Source organism: Onychomys torridus, chromosome 4 (assembly GCF_903995425.1).
Source record: "Onychomys torridus chromosome 4, mOncTor1.1, whole genome shotgun sequence".
NCBI lineage: Eukaryota > Metazoa > Chordata > Mammalia > Rodentia > Cricetidae > Onychomys > Onychomys torridus.
Window position 1 is genome coordinate 142,109,431 of NC_050446.1, and position 22,725 is coordinate 142,132,155.

General features: G+C 50.0%; 1 protein-coding gene across 3 annotated transcripts in view; it reads right to left on the bottom strand.

The window, feature by feature from the left end:
- Nucleotides 1-17,284: 17,284 nt before the first annotated feature.
- Hm13 (histocompatibility minor 13) overlaps nucleotides 17,285-22,725 on the bottom strand; it is a 36,189-nt gene continuing 30,748 nt past the window's right edge. The window contains exons 11-13 of one of the 3 annotated variants that reach the window (XM_036183452.1): nucleotides 22,111-22,196; nucleotides 18,469-18,615; nucleotides 17,285-17,675 (exon numbers count right to left, since the gene is read on the bottom strand). In XM_036183452.1, the coding sequence (XP_036039345.1) occupies nucleotides 17,570-17,675; nucleotides 18,469-18,615; nucleotides 22,111-22,196 (339 nt within the window). In that variant the 3' untranslated portion in view covers nucleotides 17,285-17,569. Of the gene's footprint in view, nucleotides 17,676-18,414; nucleotides 18,616-22,110; nucleotides 22,197-22,725 lie in introns of all 3 variants that reach the window. The other 2 variants (XR_004944684.1, XM_036183451.1) reach the window with 2 other exon arrangements.

The window sequence follows — 22,725 nt, forward strand, 5'->3', positions numbered from 1 at the left end:
TCAAACGTGGGAAATAATGTATGTCTGAGAAGGTCAGCCAACTGGAAAAAGTCACACAGTCATCACCAAAGCACATCACCTCCAATCATGGTGCTGTAGTTACTTGAGAGAATGAGGAACAGTAGAGCATGGAATGTGGACCTGTAATTTCAGCCCTTGGGAGATGGAAGCATGATGCTGGAAAACTGGGCTAACCTATGCTACGTAGTGCGTTCCAGACCAGCCTGGACTACCTGTCTTAAAAAAGAAAACGACCATGGTTGGAGAGGCGGCTCATCAGTTAAGAGCATTTGCAGCTCTTGCAAAGGACTCAGGCTTGGTTCCCAGCACCAAGCTCATAACCATCTGTAACTTCAGCTCCAGGGAGCTAGTGCATTCTGGCCTTTTCCACGGGCACCTGTATGCACATGCACATACCCGCCCACATACGTACACACAATTTAACATAAAAGATAAATCTTTTGTTTGTTTGTTTGTTTTTGAGACAGGGTTTCTCTGTAACAGCACTGGCTGTCCTGGAACTCACTCTGTAGACCAGGCTGGCCTAGAGATCCACCTGCCTCTGTCTCCCAAGTGCTGGGATTAAAGGTGTGCACCACCACTGCCTGGCTGAAAGGCAAATCTTTTAAAAAGAAAAACACCAAGGCTTACTGGTGATGCCTTTTATTTTTATTTATTTATTTATTTTTGAACTGAGGATCGAACCCAGAGCCTTATGCTTGCTAGGCAAACGCTCTACCACTGAGCTAAATCCCCAACCCTGGTAATGCCTTTTAAAAACCCGCAGCACTCGGGAGGCAGAGGCAGGTGGATCTCTGAGTTTGAGGCCAGCCTGGGCTACAGAGTGAGTTCTAGAACAGCCATTGCTATACAATAAGACCTGTTGAAAACAAATAAACAAACAAACAAACCAATAAAAACATTGGGCTGGGGCTGTAGTTCAGTATTTGTCCCGAATGCATGCAATCCTGGGTTCAATCCTCAGTACTACAAAAAACAATTGAAGGCACTTTCTGTCGGCCTGAGTTCAATCCTGAGAACCCATGCAAAGGAGGAAGGAGAGCCGACTCCAGAGAGCGGTCCTCTGATCTCCACACTCATGCCATGGCATGTGTGCCCTTTTCCACAACACACACACACACACACACACACACACACACACACACACACACACACACACAAATTTACTAAACCAAAGTTTTGGTTTGGTTTGGTTTTTGAGACAGGGTTTCTCTGTGTAGCTTTGCACCTTTCCTGGAACTCACTCTGTAGACCAGGCTGGCCTCGAACTCACAGAGATCCAGCTGCCTCTGCCTTCCGAGGGCTGGGATTAAAGGTGTGTGCCACCGCTGCCCAGCCTTAAAGCCAAGTTTTAAAGCAGTCCAGACAATGGCTGGCTTGGCAGCAGTGTCTGGTGCGTTGGCAGGGCTCCTCCACCATCACCACTGTGGTTCTAGGGCATGCCTACTGCTTCCCAGAAGCACCTGTAAGTATTCCCCATGGAACCCAGCTAGGCCTCTAGGTAATTTTCTGTCTCTATACATCTGACTGTTCTGAATACTTGAAGTAAATGTAATGGTTCAGGATGGATCCTTAGTGACTTCGGCTTTTGTTGTTTTTTTGAGATAGGGTCTCTCTGTGTAGTCCTGTTACTCACCCTGTAGCCCAGGCTGGTCTCAAACTCACAGAGATCCGCCTGGCTCTGCCTCCCGAGTGCTGGGATTAAAGGTGTGCACCCCACCGCCTGGTTTGCAACTTCTTTTATATCAGTCAGGCTTTCAAGGCATCTCCCCCTCCCTCCCACCTCACTAAGCAACGTTAGGATAGCTACTCCAGGACCTTTTCATGCCTGCTCGGTAGACAAGGGCTTCACCAGCAAGATGCCAGCTGCACACCCAAACAAGACTAGTTTTTTCCAGTTATATTTATTTTAGATTAAAAAGCATTTTTAACTATGTATGTGTGTGTATTCCACGCATATGTGGGTGCCCATGGAAGCCAGAAGTGTCAGATCTCCAGGAGCTAGAGTGACAGGCTGTTGTGAGCCACCATGTGGGTGCTGGGTCCTGGTGCTCTGAACCATTCAGTCATCTCTCCAGCCTTTTCTTTTCTTCTTCTTCTTCTTTTTTTTCCTGTATGTGGAGCTGAGGATTGAACCCAGGGCCTTGTGCTTGCTAGGCAAGCGCTCTACCACTGAGCTAAATCCCCAACCCCTCCAGCCTTTTCTTTCTATGACAAGCGAGGTCTTGTGTTGCTCCAGCTGGCCTTGAGTTTGCTATATAGCTCAGAGTGGCCTTCATTCAAGTTGGATCCTTCTCTCTCCATCTTCTGAGTACTGAGATAATGCATGTGTGGCACTATACCTGCCTGATATAGTGCTGGGGACTGAACCTAGGGTTTTGTGCATGCTCGCTAGGCAAGTCCTTTACCAAGTGAACCACATTTCCACTTGTAGAACATGTTTTTTGTTTGTGTGTTTTTGATTTTGAGACAGGGTCTCACTGTGTAACCCTGGCTGGCATGGAACTGGATATTCAGGGCAGGCTGGCCTCAGATTCAGAGATCTGCCTGTCTCTGCCTCTGGAAGGCATGTGCCACCATGCTCAGCAGAACGTATTTTTAAGGGCTCAGCTGGGCATGGTGGCACGCACGTGTAATCACCACAGTTGAGAAACAGAAGCAGCTGAAGCAAGAGTTTGAAGCCTTCATTTCTTACAGAGGGATTTAAGACCAGTCTAAGACCCCATGTCAAGGGGCTGGAGAGATGGGTCAGCGGTTGGAAGTACTGGCTGCTCTTCCAGGGGACCCGGGTTCAATTCCCAGCACCCACATGACAGCTCACAACTGTCTGTAACTCCAGTTCCATGGATCTGACACCCTCACACAGACGTACATACATTAAAACACCACTGCACATTACATGTCAAAAACAAAAAGCATGGAGACACTGGCAGGGAGTTTTTGTTTGCTTGTTTTCTTTCTTTTTTTCTTTCCAAGACAGGGTTTTCTGTGTGTAGCCCTGGTTGTCCTGGAACTCGATCTGTAGACCGGGCTGGCCTTGAACTCAGAGATCTGCCTGCTTCTGCCTCTGGAGTGCTGGGATTAAAGGTGTGCCCGCCGCCGCTGCCACCACCACCTGGCTTGGCAAACGGTTTTAGCAGGGATTCGGATGGGGATTATATGGACAACTCGGGCTTGATGTGGACTTTGTGTTGTCCTTGTTTCTGCTTCCTTTGCAGTCTGTGGGGCTGCATCACTTGTATAGTGCTGACTAGAATGTCATATCCACAGTGGAACGCTAAGAAACATGTTTAACTTTAAATAGAGTGCAAGTCTTTCTCAGTTCACCATCCTGAATGTCCTGAGATAACTAGTTTGGACGTTTGGGTAGGAGGAGATGGATTTGGAGGTGTGGAGATGCTGTTTTACTTGGGAATGGACAAAGATTTGGATTCTGTTTCTAACTGTCACTGGCAAAAGTCCCAGCTCACCCCATGTCCTTCCTTTATGTTGAGGTGGAATTGTATGTTTGAGGACTCATTTAGTTCAAGAGCATTTGAGGTCTTGGAGGCTATAAACCAAGTAGGAATAACAGCTCCAACATCACTTAGGGATCTGGTAAAAGAAGCATGGACGGACACATCCAGAGCTCAGCACCCTGATTACTGGAGACCTTCATCAGGACACCTGGAGAGTGAAGATATGTGGTCATCATCTGGTCATGCCATACACCCACTCTTTGGTTTTGTTTTTTTGTTTGTTTTGTTTTTCTAGGCAGTCTAGGCAGGGGCTTGCTATGCAGTTTAGCCTGGACTTGAACTTATGATCCTGGGCAGGCAATGAAGCTCAGTTGTACATGCCTTAGCCTGCAGGAGGCCCTGTGCTCTGTTCCTAGCACCACATAAACATGGCACAGTTCTGTCATCCCAGCCCTGAGGAAGCAGAGGCAGGAGGATTAGAATTCAAGATCATCTTTAACTATACAGCAAATTCAAGGTGAGCCTGTGTACCGAAGACCCCACTTCAAAAATATAACAAAAAAACTTTTTTTTTTGAAAGAAAAGAAATTCCAATCCTTATGCCTCAGCATCTAGGGTGAGAGCAGGAATTCTGGGCAGGTTCATCATACTTGGTTTTGGTCTTCAGTTTTAAGCACCTACTGTTTCATACTCCGCCCAAGTCCTGAGGAGACAGTGGTGGGTAACCTTTGGTCTCTTTCCCTTCTTAGCTTCCTTGAGGTTTTCACATGACCAAGATCATGACCTAACTCATTAACTGATAGTAATAATGATGATAATGACCTATGTGCTTCCAATTTCAGATTGGAATAGCAAAACTGCCTTCGTATCTTGGCTCTGCTGTTTGGGGGATGTGGTGATATTTTATTTGTATTGAAATGTAATTTTATTTGTATGTTAATAAATAAAGTTGCCCGGGGGTCAGAGCTAATAGCAAGCCATAGCAGAAGCTGGGTGGTGGTGGTACACGCCTTTAATCCCAGCACTTGGGAGGCAGAGCTAGGCGGATCTCTGTGTGTTCATGGATACAGCCAGCATGGAGACACACGCCTTTAATCTCAATACCAACCATAGAAGACCTGGAGGTCTGTACAGACATGCAGTGACGAGGAGGTCATGTGGTTGGGTTTACAACCAATGAGAAGGCAGAATAGAAAGTCAATAAAAGGACAGACACACAGGAAGTAGACCTCTTTCTGAGGGGAAGGATGACAGTGACAGCTAAGGGTAAGAAAGGCAGTTTTAAGTCTCAGCTCTCAGCTACTGCTCTGACCTCTTGGGGTTTAACTCTGCAATTGGCTCTGTGTTTCTTATTTAATAAGACTGTCCATCTACAGGGGGACATATATCTTTTCGAGTCTGGGTGCTCTCCTTTGCAAATGAGAGGGATTCCAATAGTGCCACTAGCAAGGCTGTGGTGGGAATATAGGAGACAATGACGAACTTAAAACTTCCCCTTGTCCAGCTTAGTCCAGCTAAGTCCTCAAGAAACCACAAGGACTGGAGTGTTCTTGGGACTGGAACCCAGGGCTTCCTGCATGCTAGGGAAGAACTCTAATAGAAAAAAATTAATTAGAGTAGCAAATTTTTAAAAATATCTGTATGGGGGTGTGGGGCTCCAGACTGGTGTTTACTCCTGGACCATTCTCCATTTGTCCCACAGCAACCCTTGCTAGCCTGCCACACTAAGTTGCTAACATACACAGCATCACCTCCATTTGCTGAGGAGGAAACACAGTGTGGAGGAGGATGGCTGTGAGCTGATCCAAGGACAGCAGGCTCTTGCGGGTTGGTTCCCAAGATCAGTGTCTACGGGAGGTGGGGGCTGAGAGCCGGGGGGCTCCTCCTCTTGGTCAGCTCCCTCCTTTCCCTGGGAAAATCCAACAGGTGGTGGGGCCACTGCACTGGGGCCATTGTATGGCCTAGAGGGTCCTGAGTGTGTGTGTGGGAAGATGGATGCCTTCATTACCATCTGAATCCTGGGAAAGTGCAGGGCTGGAGGTGGGTGGGCGTGGGGCCGAGTGCGGGACTTGGCTGGCCCTGGCCAGACCACACAGCGGCTGGGAAAAGAGTCCCCACGAATTCTGAGAGAGCCTTATTAAAATCCCAGGTAATGGGATTCCTCTTCTGGTTTAGCTCCTTATTCTTAGGACATTTCCATCCCGGGAAGCTTAGACGGGACATGGACAGAAATAAAATTTTTTAAAAGGAGAAACACTCTTGTTCCCATCCATACCTTCTCAGTTGCAATTTCTCACCACACCACGGGCACTGGCCCACCAGCCACCTATCACAGCAAGCTGTAGCCCCGCACCTGGGTGGGACATTTCCCAGCAGGGCTCTTCCTGACTGCTCTTCACACGCGTCCCAGGTAACTCCAGTTGATGAACAAATTGATAGAGGCAGGGTTTGGACTTAGAAACTAGATGTGGTCAATTTGGCCAGAGTGGAAATGGCCGTGTGATGATGGCAAAATAAGCAAGGAAGAGAGAATGTCACTAGAATAACAATGTTAGGTGACCATGTGTCCCACGTTACAGATGATGAGAATCCACTGACTAGAATCTGCACAAGGAGAAGAGCACAGTCAGAATGGCATGTCCTGTTTCTCTAATCCAGTTCCTGCCATTTCTGGAGGTCTTCCCTGGGGGGGGGGATGGGGAAAGAGGAAGGCCACTTGGGAGATGGATTGGGTGAGGGAACACAGAAAACTCAAACTGGAAGTCTCTCTCTCTCTCTCTCTCTCTCTCTCTCACACACACACACACACACACACACACACACACACACACACGCCGAGTGCAACCACACAGAGCAGAAGGGCATGGGTTCACAAGTTGATACCAACAGGCTTGCAAACCTTTATAGGCCTATTCTCAAGCTAGTGTACCCCTGCTCCCCACCAAGCATCCCGCCACATTCTCATAGAGACATATATTCCTGCAGGATGGTGGTGGTGCGTGCTTTTAATCCCAGCACTCAGGAGGCAGAACCAGGCGGATCTCTGTGAGTTGGAGGCCAGCCTGGTCTACAGAGTGAGAGCCAGGACAGGCACCAAAACTATGCACAGAAACCCTGTCTCGGAAAAAAAAAAAAAAAAAAAAAAAAAGACACATACTCCTAAGCCTATCAGAAACATGAGGGCATAGGCATGCACACTGGAGGAGAAGGTATAGGCAGCCACTGGCTTAGCCTGAGCTCTGGCATTAGACCAAAATGGTCTCTGATGGTGGAGGCCCACTTGGCAAAAGCCAAAGCAAGATGCTTATCTGACTGTCCAAGAAAGGAGGGCTGAAAGCCAACTGCTCAGCATGCCAGTGCAGCCAGGTGTGCTGGGAAGTCCCTCCTCTGTGCCTGTAACCTTTAGGATGGAAGGTTTGTTTTGTTTTAAGACAAGGCCTTCCTTTGTAGGCCAGGCTAGCCTATAATGCCGCTGTCTTCCTGCCTCAGCCTCCACATCCACTGAGGAAGCTAACTTTGAAATGACTAATGACTTTTTGCTGTTTCTACTTTATTCCTTTGGATCATCCCCATCCACGGATTTAGGCTCTTTCACTCACCTCTCTCCTTGTTTTTTTTTTTTTTTTCTCTCTGGCTGGCCTGAAACTTGCTGTGTAGACCAGTCTGGCCTCAAACCTGAAGTTTTCCATCTGTCTCTGCCTCCCAAGTGCTAGAATTAGAGGTTGTACCATCACAGGCAGCCTGAACAGTCACTCCAGCTCAGCACAAAGCGCTGCCTCCATACAGAACCACAAGTAAAACCAGCTAAGAGCGGAAGTTCAAGTGGCGGCCCAGCACTCACTCAGGAGGCAGAAGGAGGGAGGTCTCTGTGAGTGGAGGCCAGCCAGGGCTGGACTTTTCCAGAGACGGGGGACACAGAAGGGAGGGGAGGGAGGGCCTTAGGGCCTCACTTCCAAGGCAGCTAGCCTTTCGTAGCACCAGTATTGCCTCAGAATGACAGGGATTGGGCCCTGCCTCGAATGAGATACCAGGAACTGATGGGAACGGGAAGACATCAAAATGATAGGTACGGGGATCTGATTTAGGCTAAAACATATAAGAAACAGCCAGGCTTGCTAGCACACGCCTTTATTCCCAGTACTCGAGTGGCAGAGGCAGGCAGATCTCTGAGTCTGAAGCCAGTCTGGTCTACACAGTGAGTTCCAGGACAGCCAGGACTACGTAGAGAGAGTCTGCCTCAAAAAACAACAACAAAGCAAACAAACAAAAAACCCAAAATAGATTAAAAAAAAAAAAACCACCAAAAAACAAACAACAAAAACCCCCAAAGAAGCAATATAGCTTTTAAAAAGGCCTTCCCTATAGAAACTACCACAGAAGCTTCCTAAACACACACAGAGAATTAAAATGGAGTTACTCTATAATGGGCACTCCAGGCTAACAAAGTGAAAAGCCCAGTGCAGGAATGGGTTACTTCCTTTAAGTTGTGGGCCAATGATATCCCATAGACAAACATTACAGACTATTGCCAATGCTATGAGAACTGGACAGTAAGACCCTACTGCTGAAGACACTACACACTTGAGTCATAGACCATGGAGAAATCAAGTTAGTACTGACCTGGAAGCTTCATCCCTACTGGCTAGTTTCATAGTTCTGGAAGGTACTATCTATGCTACCAGAGGAGAAAAGTTGTCATCAGTCTTATCCAGCTGTGAATCCTGCCCAATGATGCAATAGTGGCATGAACATCATGGGAGTAACCAATAACTTTCTGATTGGATTCTTTTTTGTTTGTTTGTTTGTTTTTTTGACAGGGTTTCTCTGTGTAGTTTTGTGCCTTTCCTGGAACTCCCTCTGTAGTCCCAGGCTGGCCTCAAACTCTCAGAGATTCTCCTGCCTCTGCCTCCCCCCCCCCCCCCCAGTGCTGGGACTATAGGCGTGCGCCACCACTGCCCAGTTCTGATTGGATTTAAATCCTGATCTATAAGGTGAATCTCATACCTAACACCATCATCAGGCCAAGAACCTGTTGCTAGATAGGTCACAGAAAATAGATAGGAAAACCTACTACTGCTACTCTGCTAAATAGACACAGTATTAAACTGACTCCTAGTGATTCCTTTTAGATTAGTGAATTTCTCAATCCTCATATGAGAAGTTTCTATTCATAATAGATGGCAATTAACACACCTGGTCAAGGTACAGTGAATAAGAGACTGCAAAGTGCTCAGCCCTAAGTGGGGCATCTTTTCCACAACCCTCCTAAGGCTCAGGGATTACTGTGGAAGATTGTAAGAGTCAGAGGTAATGGATGATCAGGAGGTGTGTCCCAGACATCGAAGAACAGTTGCACATAAGAACTCCTAGTGGTTGTGACCGAATGCACAAGGCCTGTGAAACCTCAACCCAGACAAACTCTCAGTATGGGGGTGAGTGTGTGTGTAGCATCAAGCCCCACCCCTCGCTGAGAAGGTACTGGCATTGACACCTGCTGGGAGTGGCAGAGTCAGTCTTCTTTAATCGTGTGGTCCCTGGTAGGTGCATCACATCTCAGGAGAAGGCCATACACCTAAGAATATATAAACAACACATATAGGACAAGATGTGCTAAAAAAAAAAAAAAAGAATTCAAAGTTGGGAGAGTAGGGAAGGTGGGATAGGTCTAGGCAGAGGGGAAGGGGTGAGTATGATAATACTGTGTGGCATTCTCAAAGAACTAATACAAAGACAAGAGGCAAACCAACAGAACCTTATGTTGAATAGTCACTGTGTGACATGTATTGCTGTGCTTGGTGTAAGAAAAGCAAAACGGTCACTAGCTAGGCAAGAGGTCTAGGTGGGGCTCAGGGCAGAGAGAGCTCTGCAAAGAAGGAAGGCAGAGTTGCCAGCTGGGCATGGAGGAAGCAGCATGAGCAGTATGGGGAGACGAGGCAAATCAGATGAAAACATATGTGTTAATTTAAGTCATAAGAGCTGCTTAGAAACAAGCCTAAGCTACGGCCAAACATCCATAATTAATAATAAATCTCTGTGTCATTATTTGGGAGCTGGTGGTTGTGGTGATATTTTATTTGTGCTGAAATGTGGTATTTTATTTGTATGTTAATAAATGAAGTTTGCCTGGAGATCAGAGGACATAGCCAGCCATAAACAAAAGTCAGGCAGTGGTAGCACATGCCCTTAATCTGATCACATGGCAGGCAGATTTCTCTGAGTGTTCGAGGACATAGCCCAGTGTGGTGACTCACGCCTTTAATCCCAGTACCAACCATAGAGACCTGGAGGTCTGTACAGACAGACAGTGACAAAGTGAGGTGGCTAGGCTTAGAGCCAATGAGAAGGCAGAACAGCAAGGCAATAAAGGCACAGGTTAGACAGGAAGAAGGGCTCTCTCAGGAAGCTATGGCGGCATGGTGAGCTAAGGTTAGCTGGTGGCTATTCCTATTGCTCTGATCTCTACGACTTTCACTCCTGTATTTGGCTCTGTATTTCTTATTTAATAAGACTGTTTAGAAGTTCGTCCACAGGTGGTCTTGATGAGAAAGTTTATCTACAGCCTTATACAGTTAACAAGTACTTTAACAAGTACTTTTATCATTAAACCACACTCCTAGCCCCAATAAAAGTTTTTTTTTTTTTTTTTCTTTTCTTTTCTTTTCTGGAGCTGAGGACTGAATCCAGGGCCTTGGGCTTGCTAGGCAAGCGCTCTACCACTGAGCTAAATCCCCAACCCCCAATCTTTTTTTTTTTTCCGTTTAAGATTTTATATGTATGTTTTGCCTGAAGGTATTTCTGTGCACCACATGAGTGTCTGGTGTCTGCAAAGGAGTTATGAAGTTACAGATGGTTCTAAGTCATCATACGGGTGCTCTGAACCAAATGTCCTCTGCAAGAGCAGCAAATGCTCTTAACCACTGGGCCATCTCCCTAGGCCCCCAAAAAAGGCTTTTTTCTTTTTTCTCTCTCTCTCTTTTTCTTTCTGAGACAGGGTTTCTTTGTGTAGCCCTGGCTGTCCTGGAATTCAGAGATCTGCCTGCAACTGCCTCCCGAGTGCTGGGACTAAAGGCATAAAGCCACCATTGGCTTTTTTTTTTTTTTTTTTTTTTTTTTTTCTAAGACATGGTTTCCTCTGTGTAGCCCTGGCTGTCCTGGAACACGCTCTGTAGATCAGGCTGGCCTTAAACTCAGAGATCCACCTGCCTCTGCCTCCCGAGTGCTGGAATTAAAGGTGTACAAACATTATTTAAATTAATGACAGTTGGGAGAGGACCCAGTCCATTGTCTGTGGGGCCACTCATAGGCTGGTGGCCCTGGGTTTCATAAGAAAGCAGGCTGAATCAATAGTGAGGAACAAGCCAGTAAGCAGCACTTCTCTATGGCCTCTGCAGCAGCGCCTGCCTCCAGGTTCCTGCCCAACTTGAGTTCCTGCCTTGGTTTCCTTCAATGGATTGTGACTAAAGATGTGTAAGCCAAATAAACCCTTCCCAGCCTTTTGGTTGTGGTGTTTCATCATTGCAATAGAACCCCGAAGACACCTGTCTCCTGCACACCTCAAATGTGTACCTTGCAGGAGACACTGCACAAGAAAAAGGTTCCCAGGCCCTTTGCTCCTAGAACACCCTGTAGGTGGTGGGTGGGTAAATACTGCAGCTCATTCTTCTCAGCGTTTCTGAACCTCTGCACTTTCCCAGATTCTTTCATGTCAATCAGGCCCCAGAGGTCTGGACCTTTTTTTTTCTTTGCAGTGTGGAGGATCAAACCCTGCCCTTGCACGGCAGGCCAGTGTGGTTCCACTGAGCTGTAGCCCCCACTCTGTTTTAGGACTTTTCGAGGGAGAGTATGGGAATGTAAGGAGTTGCCTTGAAACTGCCCCCTACCCCTGGGCTCTCAAACTGGGCTAAAGAGAAGTTCCTTAGTTCTGGGTAACTAGCTGGAGAAGAACGATCACTCCTGGCTGAGGAAGGCCCTGCCCAGAGTATGGGTTCCCTGCAGTTTGCCTCATAAGCTTCTGTGACCTTAAGGCTCCTTGAGACAGAGATTCAAGGTGGAGAGCCTCCTCATCCACCTTCTGAAGATGGCCCTTTTCTTCCCCCCATCCTTTCTTCCTCTGTCTTTTTTAATTTTTAATTATTTATTTTTAATTTTTTATGTGTGTTAGTGTTTTTGCCTCCATGTATGTCTATGTGAGGGTGTCAGATCCCCTGGAATTAGAGTTACAGACAGGCCGGGCAATGGCGGCGCATTCGGGAGGCAGAGGCAGGCAGATCTCTATGAGTTTGAGGCCAGCCTGGGCCACAGAGTGAGTTCCAGGACAGGATCCAAAGTTACACAGAGAAACCCTGTCTGGAAAAACCAAAAAAAAAAAAAAAAAAGTTATAGTTGTGAGCTGTCATGTGGGTGCTGGGAACTGAACCCGGGGCCTCTAGAAGAGCAGTCAGTGCTCTTAACCACTGAGTTATCTCTCTAGCCCCCTCCCCCCTTTTTATAATTTATTATTTTATGTGCATTGGTGTTTTGCCTGCATGTATCTCTGTGTGAGGGTCCCCTGAAGTGGAGCCTCACACAGCCATGAGCCACTATACAGGTGCTGGGAACTGAACCCGGGTCCTCTAGAAGAGCAGTCAGCGCTTCCAACCTCTAAGTCATCTCTCCAGCCCCAGCTGGCTTTCTTCAGATAAAACTTTTTAGTGTAGGTGGGTGTTCACGCCAATGTGGAGACAGCTTGTAGGAAGCAATTCTCTCCTTCCACCATGTGGGTTCTGAGGATCAAACTTGGGTTATTAGGCTTGGCAGCAACTGTTTTCTATCCAAGGTCATCTTGCTGGACTTGTCTCTTTTGTCATAGTTTCTCATAGCCAAGGCTAGTCTTTCATTCCCACACTTTAACTGTTGATATTTTGTGTTCGGGGATGAGTGTGCACTCCAGCACATGGGGGAAGTCAGAGGACAGTTACCAGGAGTTGGTTCTCTTCTTTCACGTGAGGCCCCAGGTCACCAGGCTTGGATGCAGGTGCCTTGGCCCATGGAGCTGTCTTGCCTGACCATTGAGCTCATTCCTGGCTGGAGGCCTTAAACTTCTGAACCTCGTATTGGGATTATAGGCATGTACCGCCACACCCAGTCCTAAGGCTGCATTTGAATAAACCTGTTTCCTTCTACCAACTTCTGGTCCTGTTTTTTGATTAGAGTAGGGAGCTGTAAGAACTTGATTATTCACATGAATGAGGCCATGAGAAAATTGTCAGGACATGCTAAGGGACTTCTGGATGACCTCGGGTCCACTCTATAGCATGCCTTCAGTTCCCTGTCTCTCCTTGCCTTGGCCTCCTGGCCCTGTTTATTTTAATGCTCATTAAGGCTAATTAATGACACTTCCCAGCTCAGAGTCCTCCCTTGGCTCCCCATTGTCTTTAGGAGAAACTCTAAGTCCCTTGGTCTGGCTTTGTGCAAGGGCTGTTACTGCTCCCCAGCTCACCCCTAAAGCCTCTGGCTCCTCTCCCTCTCTGCTGGGTCCTTTTCCTCTTTTGGACTCACTCCCGGAGGAGGGGGTGGAAAGCCAGGGAGGGAGGTGAGCTCTCCCCTTACTTTTCTGTGTATTTAATCTGGAGTCTGACAGATTTTCATTCATGTCTCATCTCTACCGTTTCCTGCTGAGGTTCTTGTTATCATTTGCTTTTGGTACAGGGGATTGAGCCCAGGGGCCTCCTCCTTCTAAATCAATGCTTACCAACTGGGCTCTGGCCCTAGGCTCTAGATCAAAATATAAAACTTGATAAATTATTTCCTTGAATCTAGGTACACCATAAACTTGTAGGTACCCCACGATGGATTTCTTATCTTTTAAAGATTTATTATTTTATGTGTATGAGTGTATGTACGTGTGTACATGGTGCCTGTGGTGGTCAAAAGGTGGTATAAAATGCCCTGGGATTGGAGTTACAGATAATTGTGAGCTGCCATGTGGGTTCTTGGAATTGAACCCAGGTCCTCTGCAAGAGCAACACGTACTCTTGACTATGAGCCAACTCTCCAGCCTTGGATCAAAATCTTTAAAAAAGCAAATAGGAGGTTGCATATGTAGAAAATTTCTAGTAATCCTAGCATGGTATACATAGAATTTCATCCAGGCTAGCCTGGGTTACATAGCAAGATCCTGTTTCAAAACCCAACAACTCACTCACTCACTTTATTATATTATTATTATTATTATTATTATTATTATTATTGTTATTATTTTGGTTTTTTGAGACAGGGTTTCTCTGTGTAGCTTTGCGCCTTTCCTGGAACTCATTTTGTAGCCCAGGCTGGCCTTGAACTCAGAGATCCACCTGCCTCTGCCTTCCGAGTGCTGGGATTAAAGGAGTGCACCACCACACCCCTACCCCCACCGCCCGGCTCCCACTCACTTTAAATACCACTACACTCCAAAAAGAAAAAAAAAAAATCTTCCAAGTGGAATTTTGTGTATCTTTTACCTCCAAATTTATCTTATATTCATTTTGAGAGAACAGAGTCTTATGTAGCCCAAACTCACCTCAAACTCTCTTGCAGTGAAGCTCTGACCCCATGTCCCTCCCGACCCCAAATCAAGGGTTACAGGAGCCACCACACCTAGCTTTCACTTAATATTGTTTTTTCACCTCTTGGAGATTCCTCCATAATATCTTTTACTGAGGAAATACTAGGCATCTATGCTTCCCAGGCCTGTTTAATCCTCTGCCGCCCTTGAAGTAGAGGAAAACGTAGCCCAGAGATTCAAAGGATGCCTCATCTGAGGGAAGCATTCGCATAAGACAACGCCGGGCCTCAGGACTGTTCCAGACCTTTGCATCCATTCATGTAACAGACAGTGAGAGTCCGCACTAGGCCCGGTGTTGGGGGTACACGTGCGAGCGAGGGCACAGATTCGGGCCCCTGGGACTGGGATGAAAGAAAAGCAATGTTGAGAAGGTAAAGCCAGACCAAATTCCGAGGCTTGTCCTTGGCCAGTGACCCCGCCTTCTTGGGTGGGACCAACCCCGACCACGCCCCCACGGCGAATGGCTTCCGGCCGCAAAGCTGCGCGGGCGAGCAGCCCAGCTGGCGGCCCCCGCGGTGCGTAGGGAGGCGGCCCAGACTCGCTGGAGCCAGGCGCTGGCCGGGCCTACCGCCTGCGGTGCCCAGGTGTGGCCTTGGCGGGGGCGGGAGAGGTGGCGCTTTCCTTCCCGCTTGCGCGGCCCTTCCTGGCACACCCTGCAGGATGCTGCTCCTCCCGTGGCCGGCAGTCACGTGGCGAGTCCAAAGTAGGGGAGCAGGAAGGAGGTGCATGCCGCCGCTGAGACCCCAGCCAGCCTGGCTTTTTTTCCCCCCTTGGGGTGGTGGCAGTGGCACTTAGTTTTGCAAGGGCAGCTGGATGTCATAGGCCCTTGCTTTGCCCACCAGAACCAGGAGGCCCCTCTCCTGTGGAGTCATCTTGATATCTCCTCTCAGTCATCTGTTTAATTCAGTCTCCCCGGAGGAATGTCATCCTGCAGGATGTCAGCTCTGGAGAACCACCAATTTTGAGTTCCTTGCTAAGTCCTTAGTACCTTAGCTAGTGTCTGACACACTGCATGCAAACAGCAGGGCTCTGGACTTCCCATAATGGGGACTGGCTGGGAGGAAGCTCTCACCCCTTAGCTGAGGATAGGGGCCAGATGCCAGGGCACTGCCATCCCACTGTTGAAGCCAGAATTGGGAAGGCTTTGACGTTGTCATCCTCTCCGTCCCCATACCCCTATGCTGTCCCTAAGGAAGAGAATCAGGAATCTAGTGAAGTGATTGAACATGAGTTTAGAAGCCAGACACCAAGGTTCAAACGTGCGCCGCCCCCCCCCCCCTCCCGGCACCTACTAATGGCCTCACTGCCTCAGTTTCCTTATCTGTAAAGATGATGGTAGGTACCACATAGGATTACAATGAATCTTCCTGTTGGTTTTGAGAGGGTCTTATACAGAGGCCTTCAACCCTCTGCAGCCAAGGGGGACCTGGAACTGATCACCCTGCCGTAGCCTCTGAGTGCTGGGATTAGTTGGACACCAGCATAACCAATCATGCTTTTCTTGCTTTTTTTTTTGCAATAGGGTCTCTCATCATGTAGCCCTGGCTGGCCTAGATGTAGACCAGGCTCATCTCAGCTTGCTGCCTCTACAAGTACTGGGGTCTCTTGCAGGGATAGTCTTACAGCCTCCTCCTGCTACAACCTGGAGAAGCCAAGGCACACAGAGAACATCACAAGTCAGGGGAAATCTGTTTGAAAGCAGCTTCCCAAGGATCCACCCCCACCCCCACCCCAGGGTGAGCCTGGCACCAGGCCCACCGGAGGCCCTGCCCAACCACCCACCCCGAGTCCCAGTGTGCAGGACCAATGCGTGCCCGGCCTGGTGCCATTTTTCCATGGGGCTCAGGCGGTGGCGGTTCACATCTGGAGTCTAGACTCAGAGGCTCTGCTGGCCGGGCCTACCGCCCAGGCTGGGCCCCGCTGCCCGCTGTTTGCTCAGCTGAAGCTGGTTAATTGGAACTGGAGTGGCCTCTGTGGCTGGCTGGCCAGGCAGGCCCTGATCGGTGCTACAAGGTCTGTGGAACATCTGGCCGGGCCAGGACGGTCATTAGGTGGCAGGCGCCCGGCGCCACTGCCACCTCAGCCTCTGCTGGGGGTCGGCTGTGACTCAATGAGGCCTTTGTGGGCTGTGGGCTGTAGAAGCCAACCGCACTGTGTGCCTGGGCTGCCTGCCCCATCTGCCACCCTCAGAGGGGCTTTGTTCCAGGACCACACGGCCACCCCCTGAAGGCAGTACAAGCCTGCAGAGATCCCAGAAGCCCCTAAAGAGATCCCCTGGCTGGAAGCCTTTGAGGTCTTCCTCTCCATAGAATTTTAGACCCAGAGAAGTTGGGTGGCTGACTCAGAGGGGCCAGCATACCAGCCACAGTGACTTGGTCTTAGAAGGTCTGGAGAACAGCATAGTGCTTTAGTACATTGAGCTGGAGTCAACTGTTTGAAGTCACATCCATGTCTGAGGGCGAGCTGCCCCCTTTCCTCATCTGTACAGTGAGGCTAACAATAACACACATTGGTCCACATCGGAACCCAGGGAAGACTCAACCCCCGTATTCTCACTCCCAGGGTCTGGCCATGTTTGTTCTCTGGCTACTTCCAAGCTGTTATTTTTAGGCATTAAACCAGAACCCTGGACAGGGAAGGTCATGGGCTGGGAAACAGAAGCAGGCTCTCAGGTCATGGCCATTGTCTGGTCTCAGTTTCCCCACCTGGGCAGGTAGACAGGGCTGAGCTGCCCTCCCCTTGTCCTCTGGACTCTCCTGAAGGTCAGAGGTTTTGGGAAAACTCTGGCATTGGGAACCCTAACTCCTGTTCCTGGATGGCCTCTTCTAGCCACTGGAGCTACTCCCTTCCTAGCCCAGGCTCTCTGAAAATCTAGGCTTTATGTTGGGAAGCCCAGGAATGGGCAGAATGGGAAAGATGGAGCTTTGATCTCCAGCCAGACGGACAGCAAGCCCAGGGAGAGCCGCCTGTCCACAGTTACAGGTTCCCTTGCCGAGTCAGGTGCCCTGTGAGTCTCTCTTGCCCACCACCTTCATTGTGCCCAGGTGTTTGGAAGAGCATGGTGAGGAAAACCGCTGGCCCGGGGAAGAAGGCGCATGGGTACCCACCCTCTTCTGGCCTGGCAATGGGGTGGGCACCCGAGAAGGGGCTCGCAGAGACCTCGTGAGCTTAGCACAAGACACTAGGTGAAGCTGGGAACCCCCCAGGAGCACAGTGCCCGACAGCCATGGGATGAGTTTTTAATGTGAGTCAGTCCACAATACAAAATCTAAAAACCACGTTCGGCTCCCACCTGGCTCCCGGGGAAAGAAGAAGCAGAGGGTTTCCTCGGCCTGCAGGGGATGAGGAGCAGCAGAGGAAGCCAGAGAAAGGGGAGAGGGAAGCAGGCAGCAGAGGCCCGCTCCCCATCCTGGAGCCACCTTCGCCTCCTGCAGGTGTCCGGTCAGTAGCGCCCACAGGCCGTGCCCGTCTGTCCGATCTGGCCCTCAAGGGTCAGGTAGCGGCTGCCTCACTTCTCCTTCTTCTCTAGCTTCTTCGATGCTGACGTCGTCTCTGTTGTTGCCTCTTTGGACTCAGTCCCAGTTGCTGGATCTTTAGGGTTTGACTCCTCATAACTGACCGGAAAACAAAGGAACGCACTGAGAGGATGCTAAGGGCAGAGTCCTCGCCACACCCTTTCTTTGCGATCTCAGGGAATGACAAGGATCACCAGTCCCTGGCCCCAGCCCTCTGTGTGTCCTCATGGGCACCCTGCTTGGCTTTCTCTGTGCCCTGTGCTGCCAATGGGCTATAAGGGCAGCAGCAAATGGGAAAGGCTGAGCCTGGACTTGTGTGGGTCAAAACTAAACTTCTCGAACCTCCTGCTGGAGAGCAGTAGATAGCACTAGGGATGAGACTGGGGAGACCAGCTGTCTCCTGGGGCACATGGCGGAGTTAAGAGCTCAGCCCTGGGTGGGGACAGGTCTGGCAAACAGCAGAACGCTGCTCACCAGGATGGACACACTAGGGCTTCTCCGCGGCTCTGTGCCCATTCAAGCACAGTGCCTATCTCCTGCCTGGTTTAGGTGGGCAGCAGGTGCTTGCTTGACGAATGAAGGAGCATAGAGGAGAAAGTGCTACATAGGTTCGGGGGCAAAAACGCAAGCAAGCAGTCCCGGTGTCTGCTACAGTTTCACAGGGTCACTCAAGTTCATCTCAGGTGACTTCCCTGGGTGAGTGAGCACCCCAAGGTTCTGGACTACCTGCCTGCCTTGGGGCTGGGCAGCGAGTGCTGGTGGCTATGAAGAGCTGCCTCCTGCCATCAGCCCCAGTGACACTCCATGACTTGACACCAGGCTGGACCATCTGCCCTACCTTAGGCCCAGGACAGTGGGGGGAGCGGGCAGGTGGGCACCCGCTGGGCATTACATGGCGCTGGGATTCTGCGGGCGCCGGCGACGAGGGCCAGCTAGCTTCTGCTGCATGGAGTCGGCCAGGCTGGCAGGGGAGCCCGAGACTGTGGGGAAGTGAGTGAGCCTCGGCGTGTGAGGCAGGATTACGGCCGAGGACTCGTAGCTGTGTAAGAGACAGACAGAGAAGACAGAACAAGTAGATAGAGAGGAGAAGAGGAAGGAAGGACAGAGGCCTCCTTCCCGAGGAGCACAGAGCACTGCTGTCTTGGTCACCCGGCTTGCACCTGCCCTTCACTGTGTGTGAAGTCTGGGGAAGATGCAAAGCACGCGCTGCAGACAAGAGTGAAGGAGGGTTCGGTGTGCTGGGCTGAGCATGCGGTACACTAGTGTCTCTAACATACGCTGCTCCGCAACACACTAAGTGCCCGGGAGCAGCTCAGCAGGAGGGCATGGGCTTAGACTAAGTGAGGACCTGGATTTGAACCTCAGCCCTCTAAAACACCACACACAGGAAAAGCACCAAAGTGCAGAGAAGATGCTGGAGATACCTGTCAGTGCACAGATGTCTCTGAAGGTCTGTAAGAACTGGCCTCCAGCAGGCCAGGGTAGGAGGCCATCCTCCCTTCTCACAGCTGTGCCGTGTCTCTCTCTCTCTCTCTGTGTGTGTGTGTGTGTGTGTGTGTGTGTGTGTGTGTGTGTGGCGTGTATGTGAGTGTGGAAGCCAGAGATTAATGTTGTCTTCCTCTGTAACTCTGCACCTTACGTTTTGAGACAAGGTCTCTTATTGAACCACAGCTTACCTATTGGTAAGATTGGCTGTCCAGTGAGCTCCTAGGATCTGTATGTCTATAACCCAAAGCTAGGTTTACAGATGTGTGCCGCTCTGCCCATCTGGGCATCCAAACACAGGTCTTCATGTTTGTGCAGCAGACACTTTAATAACCGAGCTATCTCCCTAGTTTGTTCAAAACCAAACTAAACCAAAGCTTCGTGTGTGCCGTGCGTGGTGCTTGTGAGGAGGTCAGAGGACAGCTTCTGGGAGCTGATGTTTCCCTCCCGACTCGTGGACTCTGGGGATCAAACTCAGGTCCTTAGGCCTGGCAGCAAGCAGTGTTACCTCGTGAACCATCTCACCCATTTAAAAAAATCCACTTACATTTTTGGTACGTGTGTGTTTTACCTGCATTTATGCAAGTGTACCAAGTGCCTGTAGATGTGAGAGGAATGTGTTGATCCCTGGAACTGGAGTTCACAGAAGGTTGTGAGCTGCCCTGTGGGTGCTGGGAACCAAAACTATGTTCTCTTTAAGGGCAAGAAGTGCTCTTAACTGCTGAGCCATCTCCCCAGATCTCTTTTAAAAACTTTCTGAACTTTAAAATTTTTTATTTATTAATTTAGAGACAGGATCTTACTATGTTGCCCTGGATGGGCTGGAACACACAGAGATGTATCTGCCTGTGTCTTCTGAATGCTAGGATTAAGGGCATGTGCCACCATGCCAGACTTCTTAAAATTTTCTGTGGTTTTGTTTTGAAACAAGGTGAACCTGGGCTGGATCACCCCTCCTTAGGCCACCTGGTGGTCCCCTGCCTCGGGGAAGCCACCATATTGATGCTGAACTTAGTGTGGACACCTGATACGCACAGCCCACCACAGTCTGGAATTCCTAGGCTCGAGCAATCCTCCTGTCTCAGCCCCCAGTAGCTGGGACCACAGTGTGCACTTGGCGGAAACAAGGTTTTATTTTGCCACCCACCCAGGCTGCTGGTCTTGAAATCAGTGATATTCTGCCCCAGTCTCCTAAGTGCAGGGACTAGGCATGCACAAGGCACAGGCTCAGCTGTGAATAGTAAAAACATTTTTCTTTTTTATATCCAGCAGGGTGCTGAGTATCCAACCACAGGCTTTAATTCTTACACAGCAGGCACTTTCCTGACCACGCTCTCTCCCTAGTCCCCTATATTTGAATGCTCAGTCATCAGGGAGTGGCACTATTTGAAAAGAATTAGGAGGTGTGGCAGAAGGCCTTGTTGGAGGAAGAACGTCACTGGGGGCGGGCTTTGAGGTTTCAAAAGTCCATGCCGGCCCAGTGTCTCTCTCTCTCTCTCAGCCTACAGACCAAGTTGTAGCTCTCAGCTCCTGCTCTAGGATCAAACATGCCACCACGCTCCCTGCCATGATGACCCTCTGAAACTGTAAGCAAGCCCCAGTTAAATGCTTCCTTCCATACGAGTCACCTTGGTCATGGTGTCTCTTCACAGTGACAGAACAGTGACTGAGACAAGTATATTATTTGTGTGTGTCATGGTGCTTATGAGGTCAGGACAACTTCTGGGAGTTGGCATATGTGTGTGTGTGTGTGTGTGTGTGTGTGTGTGTGTGTACATGTGTGCAGGTGAGTACATATACTGAGTGCAGGGGCCCCATGGAGGCTTCAGGTCCCCCCAGAGACATGGTTGTCAGCTGCCCTATGTGGATTCTAGGAACCGAACTGGAGTCCTCTGGGAGAGCAGCAGGTCCTCTTAACTGCTGAGTCAACTCTCTAGCCCCAGCAATGGAACTTCGAACCATGTCAATGTGAAACCATTCAAGAACCAGTGAATGAGTTTTTCAAAAGGGGAGTAGCAGCGAAAGAGGAAAAAAAGCAAGAGACCAGGTGGAGAATGGGGAGTGGACAGAGGGGAGAAAGACGACCCGTTCACTGCCTTTCCCTAAGGACCTTCTGGGGAGGGTGGGGCTTACACGGAAGAGCATGTAGGAATGGGGGGGGGGGCACTTTCTGCCCTGGCTGGGTGCTCAGAGCTCAAGCTGCTGAGGATACAGGGGAATGGTTCAGAAGTTTCTCCAAGCACGGATGTGCGGAGGGAGGGATGGTAAGTGCTGACCTCAAGGGTCAGCTGCCATGCCAGAAGATAGGGGTGGGCGGGCTTCCGAGGGCAGGCCAGGAGCTGGGGATTCCAGGCAGGGCAGGCACAGGGGAAGGGGTGAGTCATCTGCAGCCCTGAGGCATCCAGGTGCACAGGAGGCCGTGGCAAGGACTTGGGGGACAACTTAAGGCCAAGCAGGTGGAGTTGGGGGAAGGCCCCTGAGTGGGCAGCTTTAATAGTAGCTGGCAGCTATTTCCAGGCCTCTGGCAGACAGGGTTGATGGTGCCTGGAAGCAGACACCTGCTGGGAGTCATGCAGGCCCTGGGGTAGGGGTGGGGCGGCGCACAAGGTGTGGCAGATATGGCAGCACCCTCGGAGGAGGGGGACTGTGTATCCAAAAACAAGCCGTGGGTTATGGCTACACAGGCATCTGGACAGGGATGGACACACAACTTCCTGTTTAGGTACATCCTTGTCCTATGACACGCAAACATGCTAGTGGAAAAGACAAGCCTCAAGCCACCTTGGCAGAGCTAGCTTGTGATCCAAGGCCCCCAGGGAGCAGGCAGCCATTCCTTTAAGACACAGTAGGCGTGTGGTATGGGCTGCCCCAGACTAGACCTCCCCTGGCCTCTAGGGAAGGTCCCACTGGTGACCACAGGCCAGGCAGTTAGTCACTGGCAGAAAGGAACAGGTGGTGGGAACACTCCCTTGGAGACATGCTCATGTGACCCAGCAGGCTGTGCAGGTGCGCTGGGGCCTGTCTGCATGTCTGCTCCACCCCGCCTTACCTGAACATCTCTGCCACTTCTCCCTTGGCCAGGGCCACCAGGACAGGAAAGCCAATGCAGGCAGGAACCAGGTACAGGAGAGCGGGCTAGGAAAAGACAGAGGCTTGTGAGGCAAGGCACTCTACCCTCTTCCGGACCTGACTGAGGACTAGCTCAGACCCAGGTTTGCAGAGTGAGTCAGTGGCTGAGCCAAACACAGGGCTGGAGTCCCAGACCAGGGCTGCTCCTCCCTGGAAAGGAAAGCATGCGCGGTAGGAAAGGGCGCAGGGCTCCGAGGCTCCTCAGGTAGTGCCTGCACCACCAACAGTAGCTCAGTGATGCTACTTCTCGGGCTGGCTTTCTTCCTAGAAGCCTGCAGCCTAGGCTGGGGCAGAGCCTTGCATTTTAGTAATGCTCAGGAGACACTGTATGATGGCAACAAGAACGGCAGCTAGACATGAACGTTAGCTGCAGTCGGAGTTAATGTGACTCCCGCTCACTGGCTTCCACTCTCATGTGCTCTCTTCTCCACGTGCCCCACTTCCAAGTCTGTGCTGAGACTCCTGAGAAAGCTGGGCTGGGAGAAAAGGCAGACTGCCCCCAATGCTTAAGGCTTTTCCTGGTGGTTCCAGCTCA